Here is a 17,100-nt window from a genome sequence, read left to right on the forward strand (position 1 = left end):
AGAGGGCATAGCTACCCACTCCAGCATTCTTGCTTGGAGAATTCCATGGACAAAGGAACCTGGCAGGCTACTGTTCATGGGGTCAGAAAGAGTTCGACACAACTAAATTGACCTAGAATGCAAATCTGTAAAAGGGTCCTATAAAAGTATTTTGACAGTTCTTTAATCTAAAACAGCCAAGCTAGTACTTGCTGAAGCATCACTGCTGTTTCTTGAACTATTCTGCTTGGCTCAGACCTATGACTCATTTAACCAAAGTTAAGGTGTCCTGATAAGGTGGTCACAAGAGAGCTTAGGATAATCTCCTGCCCACGCTCTAAGTCCACTTGCTCCAAATTCCAAGGAACCAACTCTGTATTGGCAGGTAATTCTGCCAACCAGGGTGTCTGCTCCATAAATTAAATACTTCTTTTTAGTCAAACAACAAGAGGTTTGTAATTCCCAACAGACAGCCTCTTAAAAAAATGAATGGGAAGCTTTATGAACTGATATCAGCTTAAATAAGTTTACTTGAAAGGAAAAGAGACCTCCTGTTCTATTTTTAACTAGAGAAGTGAGGGAGAAAATAGGAGAAAACAGAATGTGTACTCTCTGAGATGAATTATTTTAATATTAATAGGATTAAAAAAAATAATCCCTCATCTAAGTAGTAGAATATAGGCTCTGGCCAGATATTAATAATAATATCCAAGATTAGCTTTGAGGGAGATAACTGTGAAGTCACAGTCTAGAACCCTTAAGAAGCTGAACAGTAGTAGAAGCCAGATATAGAAGGTTGATTGATCACAAGAAGTTTGGCAGCTCCCAGAAGCCATGTACATTGTGTTGCAGAATCGGGATCTGTGGCTCAGGGAAGGGAAGCCACAGACTCCGTAAACCAGGCGTCTGAAGCCACAGGATCCAATGCCTAATGAGTAGCAGGTTCTAGATCCATAGCCCAAGCAGTAGCCTCTGCTGGACCCATGGCTCAGGGATCCAGTGTGAATTGACTGGCAAGGACTGCAGAGCATGGAGGTCCTTGGGTGGCATCTGACACCGGATGGGTTCATAGCACACCTCCTGACTGTCGAGAGAGGAGTCCAGCTGGCAGGAGCTGGGAAAGCAGAAGTCAGTGCTGTAGACCAGGTTTCTAGGGAAGAAGGAGTCACAGAAGGAGCCTGGTAGCACAGATGGTCCCCAAGGGAGCAGGAGGAGAAATTTCCAGAACTGCAGTTATAGGACAATTTCACAAGTGATATGAGTTCAGCTGAATTACCGTGAAAAGATGCTCTGATATCTTTGGCTTCTCCCAGGCATGTTTATATATAAATATATATCTTCTTGGGAGGAGAAGGGGACGACAGAAGATGAGATGATTGAATGGCATCACCGACTCAATAGACACGAGTTTGAGCAAGCTCCAGGAGTTGATGATGGACAGGGAAGCCTGGCGTGCTGCAGTCCATGGGGTCACAGAGTTGGACACGACTGAGCCACTGAATCGAACTGAACTGATATATTTTCACTCTGTTGAGTGTGATGCAGACCCTCCTCCTCCTTCTCCTTGTACAAGTCTTGTCATGAAAATGGCTAATTAACCTAGGCTATTGTTATCACTGAACACAGGTATGTGTTTTCTTAATTGCAGTTCAGTTATTCTTGTTTATAGAAGCCACTCTCCTTCTCTCTCTTTTCTTCCTTTCCCCAGAAATAAGTTGCTGTTTTCCTTCAAAGACGTTCGTGATGCATACAGACAGTGCCCTCGCTGCCCCTGAGCTTGACTGTGGGGATTTTGTGCCTTAGAGTGTAAATGATTACTCCTAACAGTTGTCAGCACTTTTTTCTTGGCTATTTATACATGCTTTATGGAGCCTATACTATGTGTAAAACACGGCAGATTGTGGGATCATTTAATCCTGGCAACAACTTTAGGAGATGGTCACCAGTTTAATAACCCAGATGTGACTGCCTCCAAAGCCACCAGGAACAGCAATGTTGTGCTGACAACTCCAAAAGCTTAGCCTTTCAGCTGCAGGCATCCATAAACAATGAATGCCCATGCTCAGTTGCTCAGTTGTGTCCATTTCTTTCCAACCTCATAGACTGTAGCCCACCAGGCTCCTCTGTCCATGGGATTTTCCAGTCAAGGATACTGGAGTAGGTTGCCATTTCCTCCTCCAGGGAATCTTCCTGACCCAGTGATAGAATCTGTGTGTCTCCTGTGAATATCCAGATGAAGAAGTCATTTCACTGTGATAATACTTGCATTTTATCTGATGTGCCTGCCTGTATATTCTTACCTGTTTTATGAGAAACCAAATAAAGCCACACAAAAAAAGTTTCTTAATTATTTTTTTTTCAGCATTCAAAGTTACCATGGAGATGGTTATTTCAAACTATTCTTCTATTTATCTTCTCATTTACCTTATCATCATTAAACAATTCGTGTTTGATCCTATATGGAATTATTGAATTCTTTTTCCACGTGAGGCAGAGATTCTTTGGCAATCATGTAGGCTATCACTGAGAATAATTGCTAAAAACTGGTATACCGTGAGTGAGTTGACTACCAATGAAATACATTTGCAAAAGCTTGAATTTTAATAGTGTGCTAACCTTTGCCAACTCAGTTGGGAGTGAGAAATGAGACACCTTAGACAGTGATTCATTTCACTCCCTGTTGAGCTTCTCTTTGGCTCAGCCTTCTAGAAATACAAAGAAGTAAAAAAGTACCTCCTTTTTAAGTAGTTAAAATTATCCTATCACTATAAAAATCAATGGTAGAAAGAAAGTCTTGGAATTAGAGAAACCTTTTTTTTTTTCCCCCACTTATTGCATATCCACCTTCTATCTTAAAGCATCTTCTAGAAATTGGAAAACAAAAAAGCTATTTATGTAATTTGATCTTTTATATTTGTTTCCCAATGATTGTTTTCTCTAGTCTCCTCTAGTATTTACTTATACGGCACCAGTGGAATTGTCTCTCCATTGTTTTGTTTACAAATTTCTGCGCTCTTAGTATATTACCAATTATCAATTTGGGTGACCAAACATACATACACACACACACATGCACACACACACACGCACACAGCACACAGGAGTTAAAAGAGATGTCTTTTGAGATGGACCATGCAGACTAAGATTTCAGTCACTTGAGCTTGCTGGACAGGCACATAAACATGTGTAAGAGTGGAATACCCTGAAGTTCCTCAGGATCTGCAAAGGGTTTAATTTTCTTTGAACCAGCATCTGGCACACTCTGGGTGCTCTAAACAATTTTTAAAATGAAGGAATATATCAAGTCCTTAACTTTTTATTTTCACAGGATGGCTCAGTGGTAGAGGATCCCCCTGCAATGCAGGAGATACACATTTGAACCCTGGATTGCGAAGATCCCCTGGAGAAGGAAATGGCAACCCACTCCAGTAATCTTGCCAGGGAAATTCCAAGGACAGAGAAGCCTTGTGGGCTACAATCCTTAGGGTCGGAAAAAGTCAGTCACAACTTAATGCCTAAGCCACTATGCATAAATCCTTGTATGCACAGTGGTTGCTTATCTTTTAGAAGTTAACTTTAATACAATGTCGAGTGAATATAAACATTTCTTTCATAATTAAATATATCCCCAAGTTAATAATAACCAGTTTAGTGCTTGAGGTGACCCTAGATCTCTGCCCCTCACTGCCAACCCAAGCAAAGTTGACTTTGTGGCCTTGATCAGTAATTATTTCTTTCTCTGTCATAAAGCTTCTCTGTCGAACCCATTCTAATGGTTCTGTTTTCTCAGACTTCACACGTAGTCACCCTCTTCAATTCAAAAATCTTCGTGTCATTTCTTTCATGATTATATAGCTTTTCTGTTTTTGAGGACCAAATTCTCTATAAAGATTTGTGTGATCAGTTTGCCAACTATCTAAATTCTTATGGCCTTTTCAATAAGCATGCTGTTTTTCTCTGGTTTAACACTTTCCTGAAATTTCACTAGTGTGGTCAGCAGTGGCCTTTATGCTACTAAATGTGGACAGTTTTGGGATGATCTTATGCAAATGTTTAACTACATTCAACATAGGCAACTGTGTCCCTGATCTTGAAATATGTTCATCTATGTACTTCTGTGACAGCACACTCCTGATTTTCTATCTAACTTTCCCCTAATTCAATTTACCTTTAGTTTGGTTTCCTGAATATAATGTTTCTTGAGGCTTGGCACTGGTCTCATCACTGGTTCTCTCTTTGGGGAAGACACTTTGCCATTATGCCTTGAAATACTATCAATAGTCTACATCAAATGTATATTTCCAGTACAAATATCTTTTTTATTCAAATTCTAGACCCAGATATCCAGTCACTAGTCTTTTCCACTGGGAGATTTAATAAGACTGTCAAAATTGTATGTGTATAAAGTTGAACTTTTGCTCTTCCCTAGGGAGGAATAAAAAATACTTTTTCTCGTCAGAGTATGCAGCATTTTGAACCACATAGTAGTTAAACTCAGAAACCTTGGAATCCTCTTAATATATGCATCTTCTCTAAATACGACCCATTCTGTCTTCCAAGTTTATCATAAATTTCCCCAGTCATCTTACTGCCTTCTTTCTAATCTAGAGCTTCTCAATCTTGTCATCATTGACATATTGAACTGGATCTCATTTTGTTGTGGGGAGTATCCTGTTTATTTAGGAGGTATTTGACAGTGTCCCTGGTTCTATCCACTAGATGTTTGTTGCATGTGCACACACGCACACACACACACACACACACATTATAACAGTTAACAATGTCTCCAAAAATTGCTTGAGGGCTAAGCAGTTCTGGTGTAGAACCATTGTTCTAGAGCAAGGAAATCTCCTTTCTTGGTGGAACTACTGAAAGATTCTGAGGCAGGACATAAATAGACCCCAGACTGACCAGTTTCTCATCTGTGGAAAGAAATTCCATAATAGAAATTCCTGCCCAAAGAAGAGATGAAGGACCACATAGTCTTCATTCTCAGAGAGAAGGAGACTTTTTCAACTACAAATGCATAGAAGGGCTCCTTGGAGATCTAAAGAGTGGTGGGCCTCACCTCCCAGTAAGTGATGGTAACTACCCATTGGCCTCTTTGCTAGAATCCACCATGGCTCAGGGATGCATGTGCACACACAGGAGACCTTAAAATAAAGCAAATATGGATTCAGAACCAGGCAAAGCAAGATGACTGGTCAAAGGGAGCCCAAAAGAAATCCCCCACATTGGTGTTTCAAACTATTGTGAGGGTGCGATTTTCTGAGTCAGCCCATGTGTCTACACGTACTCTCCTTCCTAATAAATACTTTAGTTGTTTCACTATTTCCCATCTCTATGTGGAAATTCGTTTCAACACAGCTGGCAGGCCAGGGCCTTGTCAGTGGTCCCTGGTCCCTGGTGGTTTAGTGGTTAGGATTCAGCATTCCTCCTGCCTCGGTCTTGACTTCTGTCTCTGGCCGGAAACCAAAGCCATGCTTCAAGCTGCTACAAGCCAACGTCACCTGAGGTCAGCCCAACGTGGCTTATCTTATTTACAAAAGAAAAATGTCTCCTCCAATCTTTTCTTTCTGTCCCTGTCTGATCAATCTTCTTAAAACAAAAAAAAACCTGGCCCTCTCACTGTCCCAATGAAAGCTTTCCCATTGCTAAAACACACATCCTCTACTTGACTTGCAAGGTTGCCTTAACTTGTCTCTGCCAGTGTCTTGAACCTCATCTTCACACCTTACTCCTCCTCTGTTCCAAACACACTGTCTCTGCCCCGCCGTTAACACACCTCAAGCTTTTTCCCTACCAGGACTTGCTCTTTCCTCTACCTTGAATATTCTTTCTTCATCTGGATAATGAAGATAATTAAGCCTTTCCTCAGGACTTAACCACTTTATCCCAGGATAAATTAGGTTCCCCTGTTATGATCACTATCATCCCTATAATTAATTTTATTATTTTTATAATATATTTATTCTGTAGATTGTCCTCTAAGCTAGAGCAGTGCAACCTTAATGAACCATCCCGTGAGAGTCTGTTATCGTCTGCCATGAGACAAATAATGTATATTAAGTAAATGAGTGCATTAGTTCCTTCATGAAGACTCCAGCATGATTAAAAGGTATCAGCTTAACTAAATTATAGGCTTGGTAACACTATTGATTCACCTGGTCTATAACCCACTCTTTTATTCTTTACTTTTTATTTTTTACTGGAGTATAGCCAATTAACTATGTTGTGATAGTTTCAGGTGAACAGCAAGGGACTCAGCCACGCATACAAAAATTGAGAGTGAAAGTCACTCAGTCATGTCCAACTTTTTGTGACCCCATGGACTATACAGTCCATGGAATTCTCCGGGCCAGAATACTGGAGTGGGTAGCCTTTCCCTTCTCCAGGGGATCTTCCCAATCCAGGGAACAAACCCAGGTCTCCCACACTGAAGGCCGTTTCTTTACCAGCTGAGTCACAAAGGAAGCCCCAAAATACTGGAGTTCGTAGGTTTTCCCTTCTCCAGCAGATCTTCCTGACCTAGGAATCGAACTGGGGTTTCCTACATTGCAGGTAGATTCTTTACCAGCTTATAAAAGTATCCATTCTCTCCTAAATTCCCCTCCCATCCAAGCTGCTGCATAACTTTGAGCAGAGTTCCATGTGCTATACAGTAGTTCCTTGGTGGTTATCCACTTTAAATATAATAGAGTGTACACATCCATCCCAAACTCCCTATCGTTTCCCCCATCCTTCCCCACTGGGATCCATAAATTCATTCTCTACATCTGTGAGTACGACCCACTCTTAGTGACACATCTCTTACTGTGATCTCTTGGGAGAGACAATAACTACATTCTTTCTTGTTCAACAGTGAATACTCAGCTCAAGAACAAAGTTACATAGTTGTTTCCCCATAAATACTTACTTAATGGATAAATTAGGGCTTCCCAGTTGATTCAGTGGAAAACAATCTGTCTGCCAATGCAGGAGATACAACAGATGCAGCTTCAATCCCTGGGTTGGAAAGATCCCTTGGAGAAGGGAATAGTTACCCACTCCAGTATTTTTGGCCTGGAAAATCCCATGGATAGAATAGCCTGATGAACTGCATTCCATGGGCCTGAAAAGAGTCAGACACAGCTAAACATGAACACAATGGATATTAGGGACTTGATGGTTTTATCATCACCCATCTTTGTCTGTCTCTCTAAATCCAAACTTTTGCTTGATCCTCATATCCCCTTGGGTGATTCACAAAACAGGAAACCCAGCAGAAGCTCAACTGCTCTCCTAAGCCTTCTAAACTAGACCAGCTTCTAATTCCTTTGCACGCTACTGGTTATTGTGCAGCCTCTAAGCAGGGCCTGGGAAATATTATGACCTTCCTTTTCCTTACTTCCTATATCTAGATCAGCATACCTTGCTATTTTTAAATCTGAAAAATGGTAAAATCTTTGTTTTTCTATTTTGCCGTAATTTAGCCATTTTATCTGTTATTGCAGGTGGTCCCCAGAGTCTCTGGTCTTGCCTATGTCCTATCTGTTGTTGCAGGCAGATTCTTTACCATCTGAGCCACCAGTGAGGCCCATGTCCTATGCATTTATCAGAATGATTTTTCTAAAGTCTATGTTGGCCTTTTCAAACTCAGATTCAATTTCTGAAGTCTTTGACCCCAATCATCCTATGATTTGACCCCCAATTGTCTCATACTTGGTATCTCCATGCCCTAATTTTAATCTTCAAAAGATACCAGATTACCTCCTTGTAGCTTAAGGCTGAAAGCAAAGAAGTTAGGTGAGAGGGTCTTATTTCAAGCTCAGCATCCACAATGAGTATCAGAAGAGAAGAGATGAAAGGTGAGGCTGGAGACAGACAGGAACTAGATGACAAGCGTCTCCTGGACATTCTTCAAAGGTCCAAAATACTCTGAAAATCAAAAACTTCCCTTAAAACTAATTTGGTGGTGAAAGAAGGCATTATCTATTCTCTGGATGGAATGACATGATGAAATGAATGGTATCTGTGCATATTCTTTTTCTTTCTCTTCTTAGTGTAGATATATTGTGCCTCAGGAGTAGATCAATATGTTTGATTATAGGGTGCTTTCACAATATTACATACATACAGTTTATGCATTTTATTATCATTCTAAAATCTGAAAAACTGGATTTCAAAAATCTTCCATCCTCCTTGGCTTAGACAAGAGAATGGAGACCTGTAACAATGAGAAGCCACAGATAGGTTATAAATGTGGACATAACTAGATCAAATTTGCCTCCTAAGGAAATGACTCCAGCTGCAGTGTGATGGCTTGGAGGGCCACATAGGAGTTAGAGTGGGTCCCCAGGTTCAGACCCTGGCAGTGTGATTCAATAGCCTGTATTCTTAACTACAGTGAGTGGCTGTCTTCCATAAAAATGATTATTAAAACTCAGAAATATGTGTAAAATGAGAAGGGAACCTCAGATGGCACTCTGAGAAAAACTTACATTTAAGGAATTGGCAAAGTTTAAGGGGAGCACACAAAAGACTGAGAAGGAATAGCCAGTAAAGTTTAAAGAAAACTTGGAGTGTAACAAAGTCAAGTTAAAAATGCATTATAAATAAACAAAAGCAATCAAATTATCCAGCATTGGAGGGAGGTCAAGTTAGACGGTCCTCCTAGATCTTAAGCATCTCACTATTACATATTATATATCTATATCTGTGTCTATATCCGGGGAAGGCAGTGGCACCCCACTCCAGTACTCTTGCCTGGAAAATCCCATGGACGGAGGAGCCTGGAAGGCTGCAGTTCATGAGGTCGCTGAGGGTCAGACACGACTGAGCGACTTTACTTTCACTTTTCACTTTCCTGCATTGGAGAAAGAAATGGCAACCCACTCCAGTGTTCTTGCCTGGAGAATCCCAGGGACAGAGGAGCCTGGTGGGCTGCCATCTATGGGGTCACATAGAGTTGGACATGACTGAAGTGACTTAGCCACAGCAGCAGCAGTATCTATATCATTTATTTTGGGGGGTTGTAATTTAATTTGGAAATGACCATCATTTAAATAGTGCCCGGTGCTATTTGAAATGCTAAAAAACTTGCTAAATATAGATTAGCTATTTCTTTAAGCAATAGATGCTAAAAAACCCATTTGTTAAACTAAACCATCTTGTCCAACTTTCTCAATATACTAGCGTGGCATTTGAACCTAAAGAGATTCATTTCAAGTCGATTAGCAAGCACACATCAGAGGACAAGGCATGTCATGGATGATGAGGATGAGGAGGGGACTAAGAAAGGGCCCTATCCAAAGGAGCTGTGACTTATGGGAGCAACCTAGATGTCCACTGATGACAGAGGAATGGATAAAGAAGTGGTACATATATACACTGGAATATTACCCAGCCATAAAAAAGAATAAAATAGTGTCATTTGCAACGTGAATAGAACTAGAGATTATCATACTGGGTGATGTAAGTCAGAGAAGAAGAAATATAGTATGACATCACTTCTATATGGAATCTAAAAAGAAATGATAAATGAACTTATTTACAAAACTGAAACAGACTCACAATCTTAGAGAATGAACTTGTGGTTTCAGGAAAGGATGAAGGGAAGGGACAGTTAAGGAGTTTGGGATCAACATGCTCACACTGCTATATTTAAAGTGGATAACCAATAAGATCCTACCATGTAGCACAGGGAACTCTGCTCAATGTTGTGTGGCAACCTGGATGGGAGGGGAGTTTGGGGAAGAATGAATACATGTATATGTATGGCTGAGTCCCTTTGCTGTCCGCCTGAGACTATCACAACATTGTTATCAGCTATACTCTAATAGAAAATAAAAAGTTAAAACTCTAGAAAATGAGAAGTATATTAAGAGAAGATAAGTGACTTTAGAATGTGTTACAGGCAATTAAATCCAATATCTTTTGTTCTTCGTTCAGACCCCTCAGCAACTACACAAAGCTGAATACAATCATATGCCCTTTTATTTACATAATATGAACTATTTTGAATTTTATGTTTTACACAGGAAATAATAATTCTTTAATTAGAAGTTTTCTTAGACTATAACATTTTTCTACCTCTACAGAAGGATTATACTACCTCTGATTTTACAGATTGCTTTTTACAAAATCAATAACCAAAGTTATCTAAATGGTATTCATCTTACTAAAATATGCAACCCCAGGAAGTCAAGAACTCTTTAAAAATTCAAGGAAATATTTGGAATTCCTTAAAAGATTCGTTTATTCAAGAGCAACATTTCTGTCACATTGCAGCATAGCAAGAACATATGAAATAACCTCCTGATTTCTCTTATGAATCATTGTTCAATCTCTCAGGTATGTCCAACACTTTGCGAACCTGTGGTTGGCAGCACAGCAGGCCTCCCTGTCCTTTGCCATCTCCTGGAGTTTGCTCAAACTCATGCCCATTGAATCAGTGATGCCATCCAACTGCCTCATCCTCTGTCACTCCCTTCTCCTCCTACCCTCAAACTTTCCCAGCATCAGGATTTTTTCCAATGAGTCGGCTCTTCACATCATGTGGCCAAACTATTGGAGCTTCATTTCTTTTAATATACAACATATAAAACTCAAAGATAGTTTCCCAATTTTGACTACTTTGATTGTGTAATGATGACAGAACATCTATATCTGAGAGAGAAAAAAAAAAAGGGAGTTGGTGGTCAGTCAATTCCTAAAGTGGGAGTGAGTGAAGTCGCTCAGTCGTGTCCGACTATTTGCAACCCCATGGACTGTAGCCTACCAGGCTTCTCTGTTCGTGGGATTTTCCAGGCAAAGGTACTGGAGTGGGTTGCCATTTCCTTCTCCAGGGGATCTTCCCAACCCAGGAATCGAACCCAGGTCTCCTGACATTGCAGGCAGATGCTTTACCCTCTGAGCCACCAGGGAAGCCCCCTCCTAAAGTGGGGGGTTATAGTAAATGAACAAAATAGAAAATAATATTTCATGTAGGCATGAAGAGGCATTAAACTGCTCTATAGAATCCAGGCCTCTAGGCTGGTCTGTATTAAGTCGGCAGGATACTTTAATAAGAAAGTAGTTTTCATGGTAGAACCTGGGAAGATAATTCAGATTTGGGGAGTTAGAGGATGGATTTTAAAACTGGAAGCCATTTAATTCATAAATTGTTTGGGAAAAAGATGACTTCTGGTTGCTGATAGGCTTTTAGCATATCTTTTGAGAGTCATTAGAAGCAAAGTGAAGTAAAAGTTGCTCAGCCGTGACCGAGTCTTTGTGACCCCATGAACTGTAGCCTGCCAGGCTCCTCTGTCCATGGAATTCTCCAGGCCAGAATGCTGGGATATCTTCCTTCTCCAGGAGATCTTCCCAACCCAGGGATCGAACCCAGGTCTCCCACATTGCAGGTGGATTCTTTACTGACTGAGCCCCCAGACAGTCATTAGACAGAAATGCATCTTGGAAGAGACTAGGAGAACAGAGGTCAGTGGGTGAGAAGTGGCTGAGATAAGAGGCACCACAGGACAAGAGTGGGTAGACCAGGAATTCTTTAAGAAAGCCAGAGAAGTTTTCCAGTCTAGCTGCTATAACATGTTATCACTATATCTACTTCATTTGTTAACAGTGTCAGTGAAACAGAAAGTCGCTCTGTTGTGTCCGACTCTTTGCAACCCCTTGAAATTCTCCAGGCCAGAAAACTGGAGTAGGTAGCCTTTCCCTTCTCCAAGGGATCATCCCAACCCAGGGATCAAACCCAGGTGTCCTGCATTGCAGGCAAATTCTTTACCAGGTGAGCCACAAGGGAAGCCCAACAGTGTCAGAGAAGATCTAAATATCCCTGCTGGCCTAGAGGGCTTATGCGCACTGCACCTGTGGGTGAGATGTTCTTGATAGCCAGTCTCAATGTCTTTGTACACTACAAGTTGTATAAGAACATCTCCTTAGGAATACCTTGATGGTCCAGTGGTAAAGAATCCACCAACTAATGCAAGGGACATAGGTTTGATTCCTGGTCTGGGAAGATTCCACATGCCACGGAGCAACTAAGCCTGGGCACCATGACTACTGAAGCTCGTATGCCCTAGAGCAGATCTGAGCAACTAGAGAAGCTATGGCAATGAGAAGCCTGCCCCTGCAACTAGGCAACCAGAGAGTAATCCACTGTTGGCCTCAACTAGAGAAAGCCCTGGCATAGTGACAAAGACCCAGCCCAGTCAAAAATTATCTATAAATAAATTTTAAAAATTAAAAGAAGACAATCTCTTTAGTGTGTTGTCTAATTACAATCAAATAGATTAGCAGCATGGTAAATATGCTTATTTGTATTTTATAGTTGAAGACAGTTTATAGTTTATACGGCCTTGGATTTAAGGCATCATTGTATGCTCAGAACAGTTGGTCATCATCTCTGGTTTAATTTGTGACTCGGAGGGTCATTTAAAGGATGTTGAGATATGGCTCTTTTCTTTCCTCTCTGCATTCAGCATTATATTTTATCGCAATTCTTTTCTCAGCCATCCCTGATGTGGTTTGCCATATTATAAAGCGTGTACTTATGCTCAGTAACAACTGATATGTGTGATATAAATGGTGCATAAAAGACAATGATATCATTGCCTGATCATGATACTCTGTAAGAATCAAATGAGTTTTATGGAAAAATAATTCTGCTCAGCTCTCTTTTTACCAGCTGGATGAATATGGAATGCCTCATATAAGTGGTCTTAAATTATATTAGCTAAGAAGATGGAGATGTTAGCCCTAATACTTTTAAAAAGTAATCTACTATCAAATTTATAGTGTGTAAATTTTTAATGGCCCCTTAGAGGCTATGTTTATAAGCAGTAAAGCAAATACCAAATTATTTTCTTCCAGCACATTGAAAATTGCTGAACAGATAAAAAGTTCCAAAGCAATGTTACAGATAATCACATTTCTATATTACGGGAGGGTGGGCATTACATCTAAAGACCTTTGATTAACCTAACTATAGGAATGTGGTAGCTTGAAGGGTAGACAGACACTCGTGAAGACCAAGAGTTCAAGGCACAGAGATAAGACTGCCCAGAAAAACCACAGCATAAAAGAAACATAAATATATCTATATACTTGTGTACATAAGAAAATGCCAAATTATGTTACGCCCAGGGTAAAAAATTATAAAGAAAATGGATTAAAACATCTTTATTTGCATGTTTGTGAGGTTGAGAGGGAATTGCGTACGTTACTGTGTATTTAAAATGTTTACAGATTGAGAGTGTAAATATTTGGCTTTAGGTCAAATGAAAGAGTTTTGATGTTTATGGCTTACATTAGTTAGGTCACAGTTTGCTTTATTGACTATGCCAAAGCCTTTGACTGTGTGGATCACAACAAACTGTGGAAAATTCTTAGAGAGATGGGAATACCAGATCACCTTACCTGTCTCCTGAGAAATCTGTTTTCAGATCAAAAAGCAACAGTTAAAACTGGACATGGAACAACAGATTGGTTCCAAATTGGGAAATGAATATGAAAAGGGTGTTTATTGTCACACTGCTTATTTAACTTATATGCAGAGTACATTGTGTGGATCCAGGGTGATTCGAAGGTGGGGACGGAGTCGGCGTCCTTGGAAATAACTTATTTAATTACAGATAGAGAGGGATTAGAAAATTAGCAGAGAAAAAGAGGCTGAATAACTTGGTTCACATGGAATACCAATCACCACCTACATAGGCCGCAGGCATCTTCCCATTCTCCCAAAGGAGAGGAGGCACTGAGGCCCCCCTGGTCTGATCTTAGAAGCCCAGGCAAAATTAGCAGGCTTGGTGGGTACCCATGCACCAGATGGGAATTCGGCCAGAAAAAATGGAGAGCAAGAAAGAAGCGACATGGGGGAATCAGTCTTTCCGGAAACTGATCCCATTTCTTTATTTTTAGGTTTGCTTATATCCCTTTTGTTACACATAGGGATGAATACAGAGTCACATGGGGGTCAGCAGCCCTGACCTTTATCAAAATCAGGTGCTTCACATAAATCTATACAAAAAAAGGCCTTAGGGGTTTTACATCATCTTCTGGCCATGAGACCTGCTGACATTTTACACCCTTTCTTTCTGATAACTAAAAACCTTATTTCTTTCAAGGGTGTTTTTTCTTAAACCAGGCACCACCCTTCAGATAAAGTTGCATTCCTATAGGGTGAGGGTGTAGAAGTTACAATCAAGAAAGGAATTCATTTAACCCAAGGTTAACATGATTAATCTTAAAGGTTAATACTTATTTCTCCTATATGCTTAAAGGTTAATACTTATTTCTCCTATATGCTAGTTATATTCATTATAAGGGCAAGGAATATGGAGATTTAGCAGCAAACATCAGCCCAATAAATGAAAATCCTTTCATCAATGTTCCCCTTAAGATCTATTTAGTCTTAAGATAGTGATAAAGTTACATTTTTACATAGCAAGGACACAGTGATTTATAACAAAGTACAGTGATCTATAACAAAAGAGAAAATTCATTAACTCAAAAAGTCTAGTATTGTTAACCTTAAAAACTACTATATTTCCTTTTCTATATTCCAAATACATTGATTAATATTCTCCCAGGTGCCTAAGGATATGGAGGCCTGGCGGCTATCATTGACTCAACAATGAGAAAAGCCCTATGCTAATTAAGACTCTCAAAATACTCCAAAACTCTCTGTGCTGTTTATGGTTGAGAGGTAGTAAACAATCATGTGCTAGTGGCAGGAGTATGGATATTCCTGTCACACAAGCTAGTCTGTCAGCAGAGAGGTTTGACCTAAGACACCCTTGTCACACCCAGGGTAGGGAATTAGCAGCAATTATTGGCACAACAAATGAAAAATCCTTCACCAATGTAATTCCTAACCAACCCACTATACTGACAATTTCCCAAAAGAATTTGCCTTTAGTAAGTCTAAAACATCTCGTGCCTCTTAGGTTGGGAGGCTGTAAACAATCACATGTGGCTGGACAAACCTATACAGGTGGGCCAGATAACCTTCAGAGAAGTCCGTAAGCTGAAACAGGACTTTTTATTGACTTGGAGCTGCAAATTAACTCCTTCTCCGAGAGAAATGGTGATGGGGGAGAGCCCCCCGTAAAGTCAGAGGTGTAGGTGAGAGCATGAAACAGTAAAGTAGGTAGACTCTGGTTTTGGGGGTAGATGTTCGGGAACAGGGGGTTTTCTGAGGCTTGATCACGCCTTTGCGTATGCCAAGCCTCCTTCCCCATGACCTTTGCCATGGGTGGAGTTCCTCACGCTGGCCCCCGGCAAGAATACATAAATGCTGAAATGGATGAAGCACAATCTGGAATCAAGACTGCTGGGAGAAATATCAATAACCTCAGATATGCAGATGATACCACCCTGAAGGCAGAAAGTGAAGAGGAACTAAACAGCCTCTTGATGAAGGTGAAAGAGGAGAGTGAAAAAGCTGGTTTAAAACTCAGCATTCAAAAAACTAAGACAATGGCATCTGGTCCCATCACTTCATGGCAAATAGATGGAGAAACAATGGAAACAGTGACAAATTTATTTTCTTGGGCTCCAAAATCACTGCAGATGGTGACTGCAGCCTTGAAATTAAAAGACACTTGCTCCTTGGAGGAAAAGCTCTGACAAACCTAAACAGCATATTAAAAAGCAGAGACATTACTTTGTCAACAAAATCCCATCTAGTCAAACCTATGGTTTTTCCAGTTGTCATGTATGGATATGAGAGTTGAACCATAAAGAAGGCCAAGTACAGAAGAAATGATATTTTTGAACTGTGGTGTTGGAGAAGACTCTTGAGAGTCCCTTGGACTGCAAGGAGATCCAACCAGTCAATCCTAAAGGAAATCAGTCCTGAATATTCTGAATATTGGAGCTGAAGTTCCAATACTTTGCCCACCTGATGCAAAGAAACAACTCTTTAGAAAATACCCTAATGCTGGGAAAGATTGAAGGTGGGAGGAGAATGGGATGACAGAGGATGAGATGGTTGGATGGCATCACTGACTCAATGGACATGAGTTTGAGTAAGCTCTGGGAGTTGGTGATGGACAGAGAAGCCTGGTGTGCTGCAGTTCATGGGGTCGCAAAGAGTCAGAAATGACTGAGCGACTGAACTGAACTGAATAGTTAGGTCAAGGAATCCATAGGCATAATTTTTTTTTGGATATAAATCACATGCATCTATAGCCTAGTAATAGTTAACATTTGTAGAATGATTTCTGTATTCAAGGAACAATTCTAGTTACTTCACATATCACTTTCTTCCCATCGTGATATAAATACTATCATCTCTCTTTTACATTTAAGGAAATTGAATTTTTGAGAGGTTCTGCAAATAGCCATTAAGTATTAGAATTCAAGGTTTTAAATATACAGTGTTTTTTCTTAAATGTAGTTTAAATAAGTTCATTCTCACAGCAGACAAACTAATGTCCAAGTGGAAAAAAAAAAATCTAAATGCTAAGGGCACATTCTGAAATGTGAAAATTCAGAAATTCTCTAGGTGGAGAAACCAAAGTGGGGACCAAGAATGAAGCATCCTGAAGATCAAGTGATCTCGTTATCTGGAGGGTGGCATGGGAGCTCAGGCACAGCTGTCTCACAGAACATTCCTGACTCTTTCATCTTATTAATGGACTTGATCCCAACAACTCTGTACCTAATATCAGATAGCTCTCCTAGTTCCATTTGCATTTTTGGAACAAGGAGTCACTGCTGATAATCTAGTTATGACTAACTAAAGACACTCACCATTCAGGATCCATGTGCCTAATAACAGACAGGAATTCTTAGGACAGCATCAGTTCTTCATGGTTTTAGCAACTTGGAGGCAATGGACCTTCATTCTCTACTCATATCAGCAAGATTTCAAAGTTCAAGAAACAAAGATAATAACTTATGATACGCATTTGTTTCAGATTTTAAGACCAGTATGCATTTGTTTCAAATTTTAAGACCATTGGGAAACAGTTTTTTTTGTTTGGCATTCCCAACAGAATCATAATAGTGTCATAACTGATATTGTTACCCCCAAGAATAGAATCTGGTAGGTTAAAGGGTGTCAGGTGGACCTTTGTTTCCCTAGCCACGTTTTCTGACTTTTTGGTGTCTTTCATCAGGTACTATAGTGATTTATAT

The 17,100-nt window shown here is 40.1% G+C and overlaps 1 protein-coding gene across 1 annotated transcript; it reads right to left on the reverse strand.

Moving 5' to 3' along the window:
- Positions 1-674: 674 nt before the first annotated feature.
- On the reverse strand, positions 675-4,201 carry LOC120882165 (keratin-associated protein 13-4-like). The gene is given in 5 exon segments (XM_040266041.1): positions 675-1,029; positions 1,031-1,166; positions 1,169-1,282; positions 3,181-3,250; positions 4,148-4,201. Coding segments are annotated over 5 exon segments (729 nt in total).
- Positions 4,202-17,100: the final 12,899 nt, after the last annotated feature.

The sequence above is a fragment of the Oryx dammah genome, unplaced genomic scaffold (assembly GCF_014754425.2).
Source record: "Oryx dammah isolate SB20612 unplaced genomic scaffold, SCBI_Odam_1.1 HiC_scaffold_2, whole genome shotgun sequence".
In the NCBI taxonomy this organism is placed as follows: Eukaryota; Metazoa; Chordata; class Mammalia; order Artiodactyla; family Bovidae; genus Oryx; species Oryx dammah.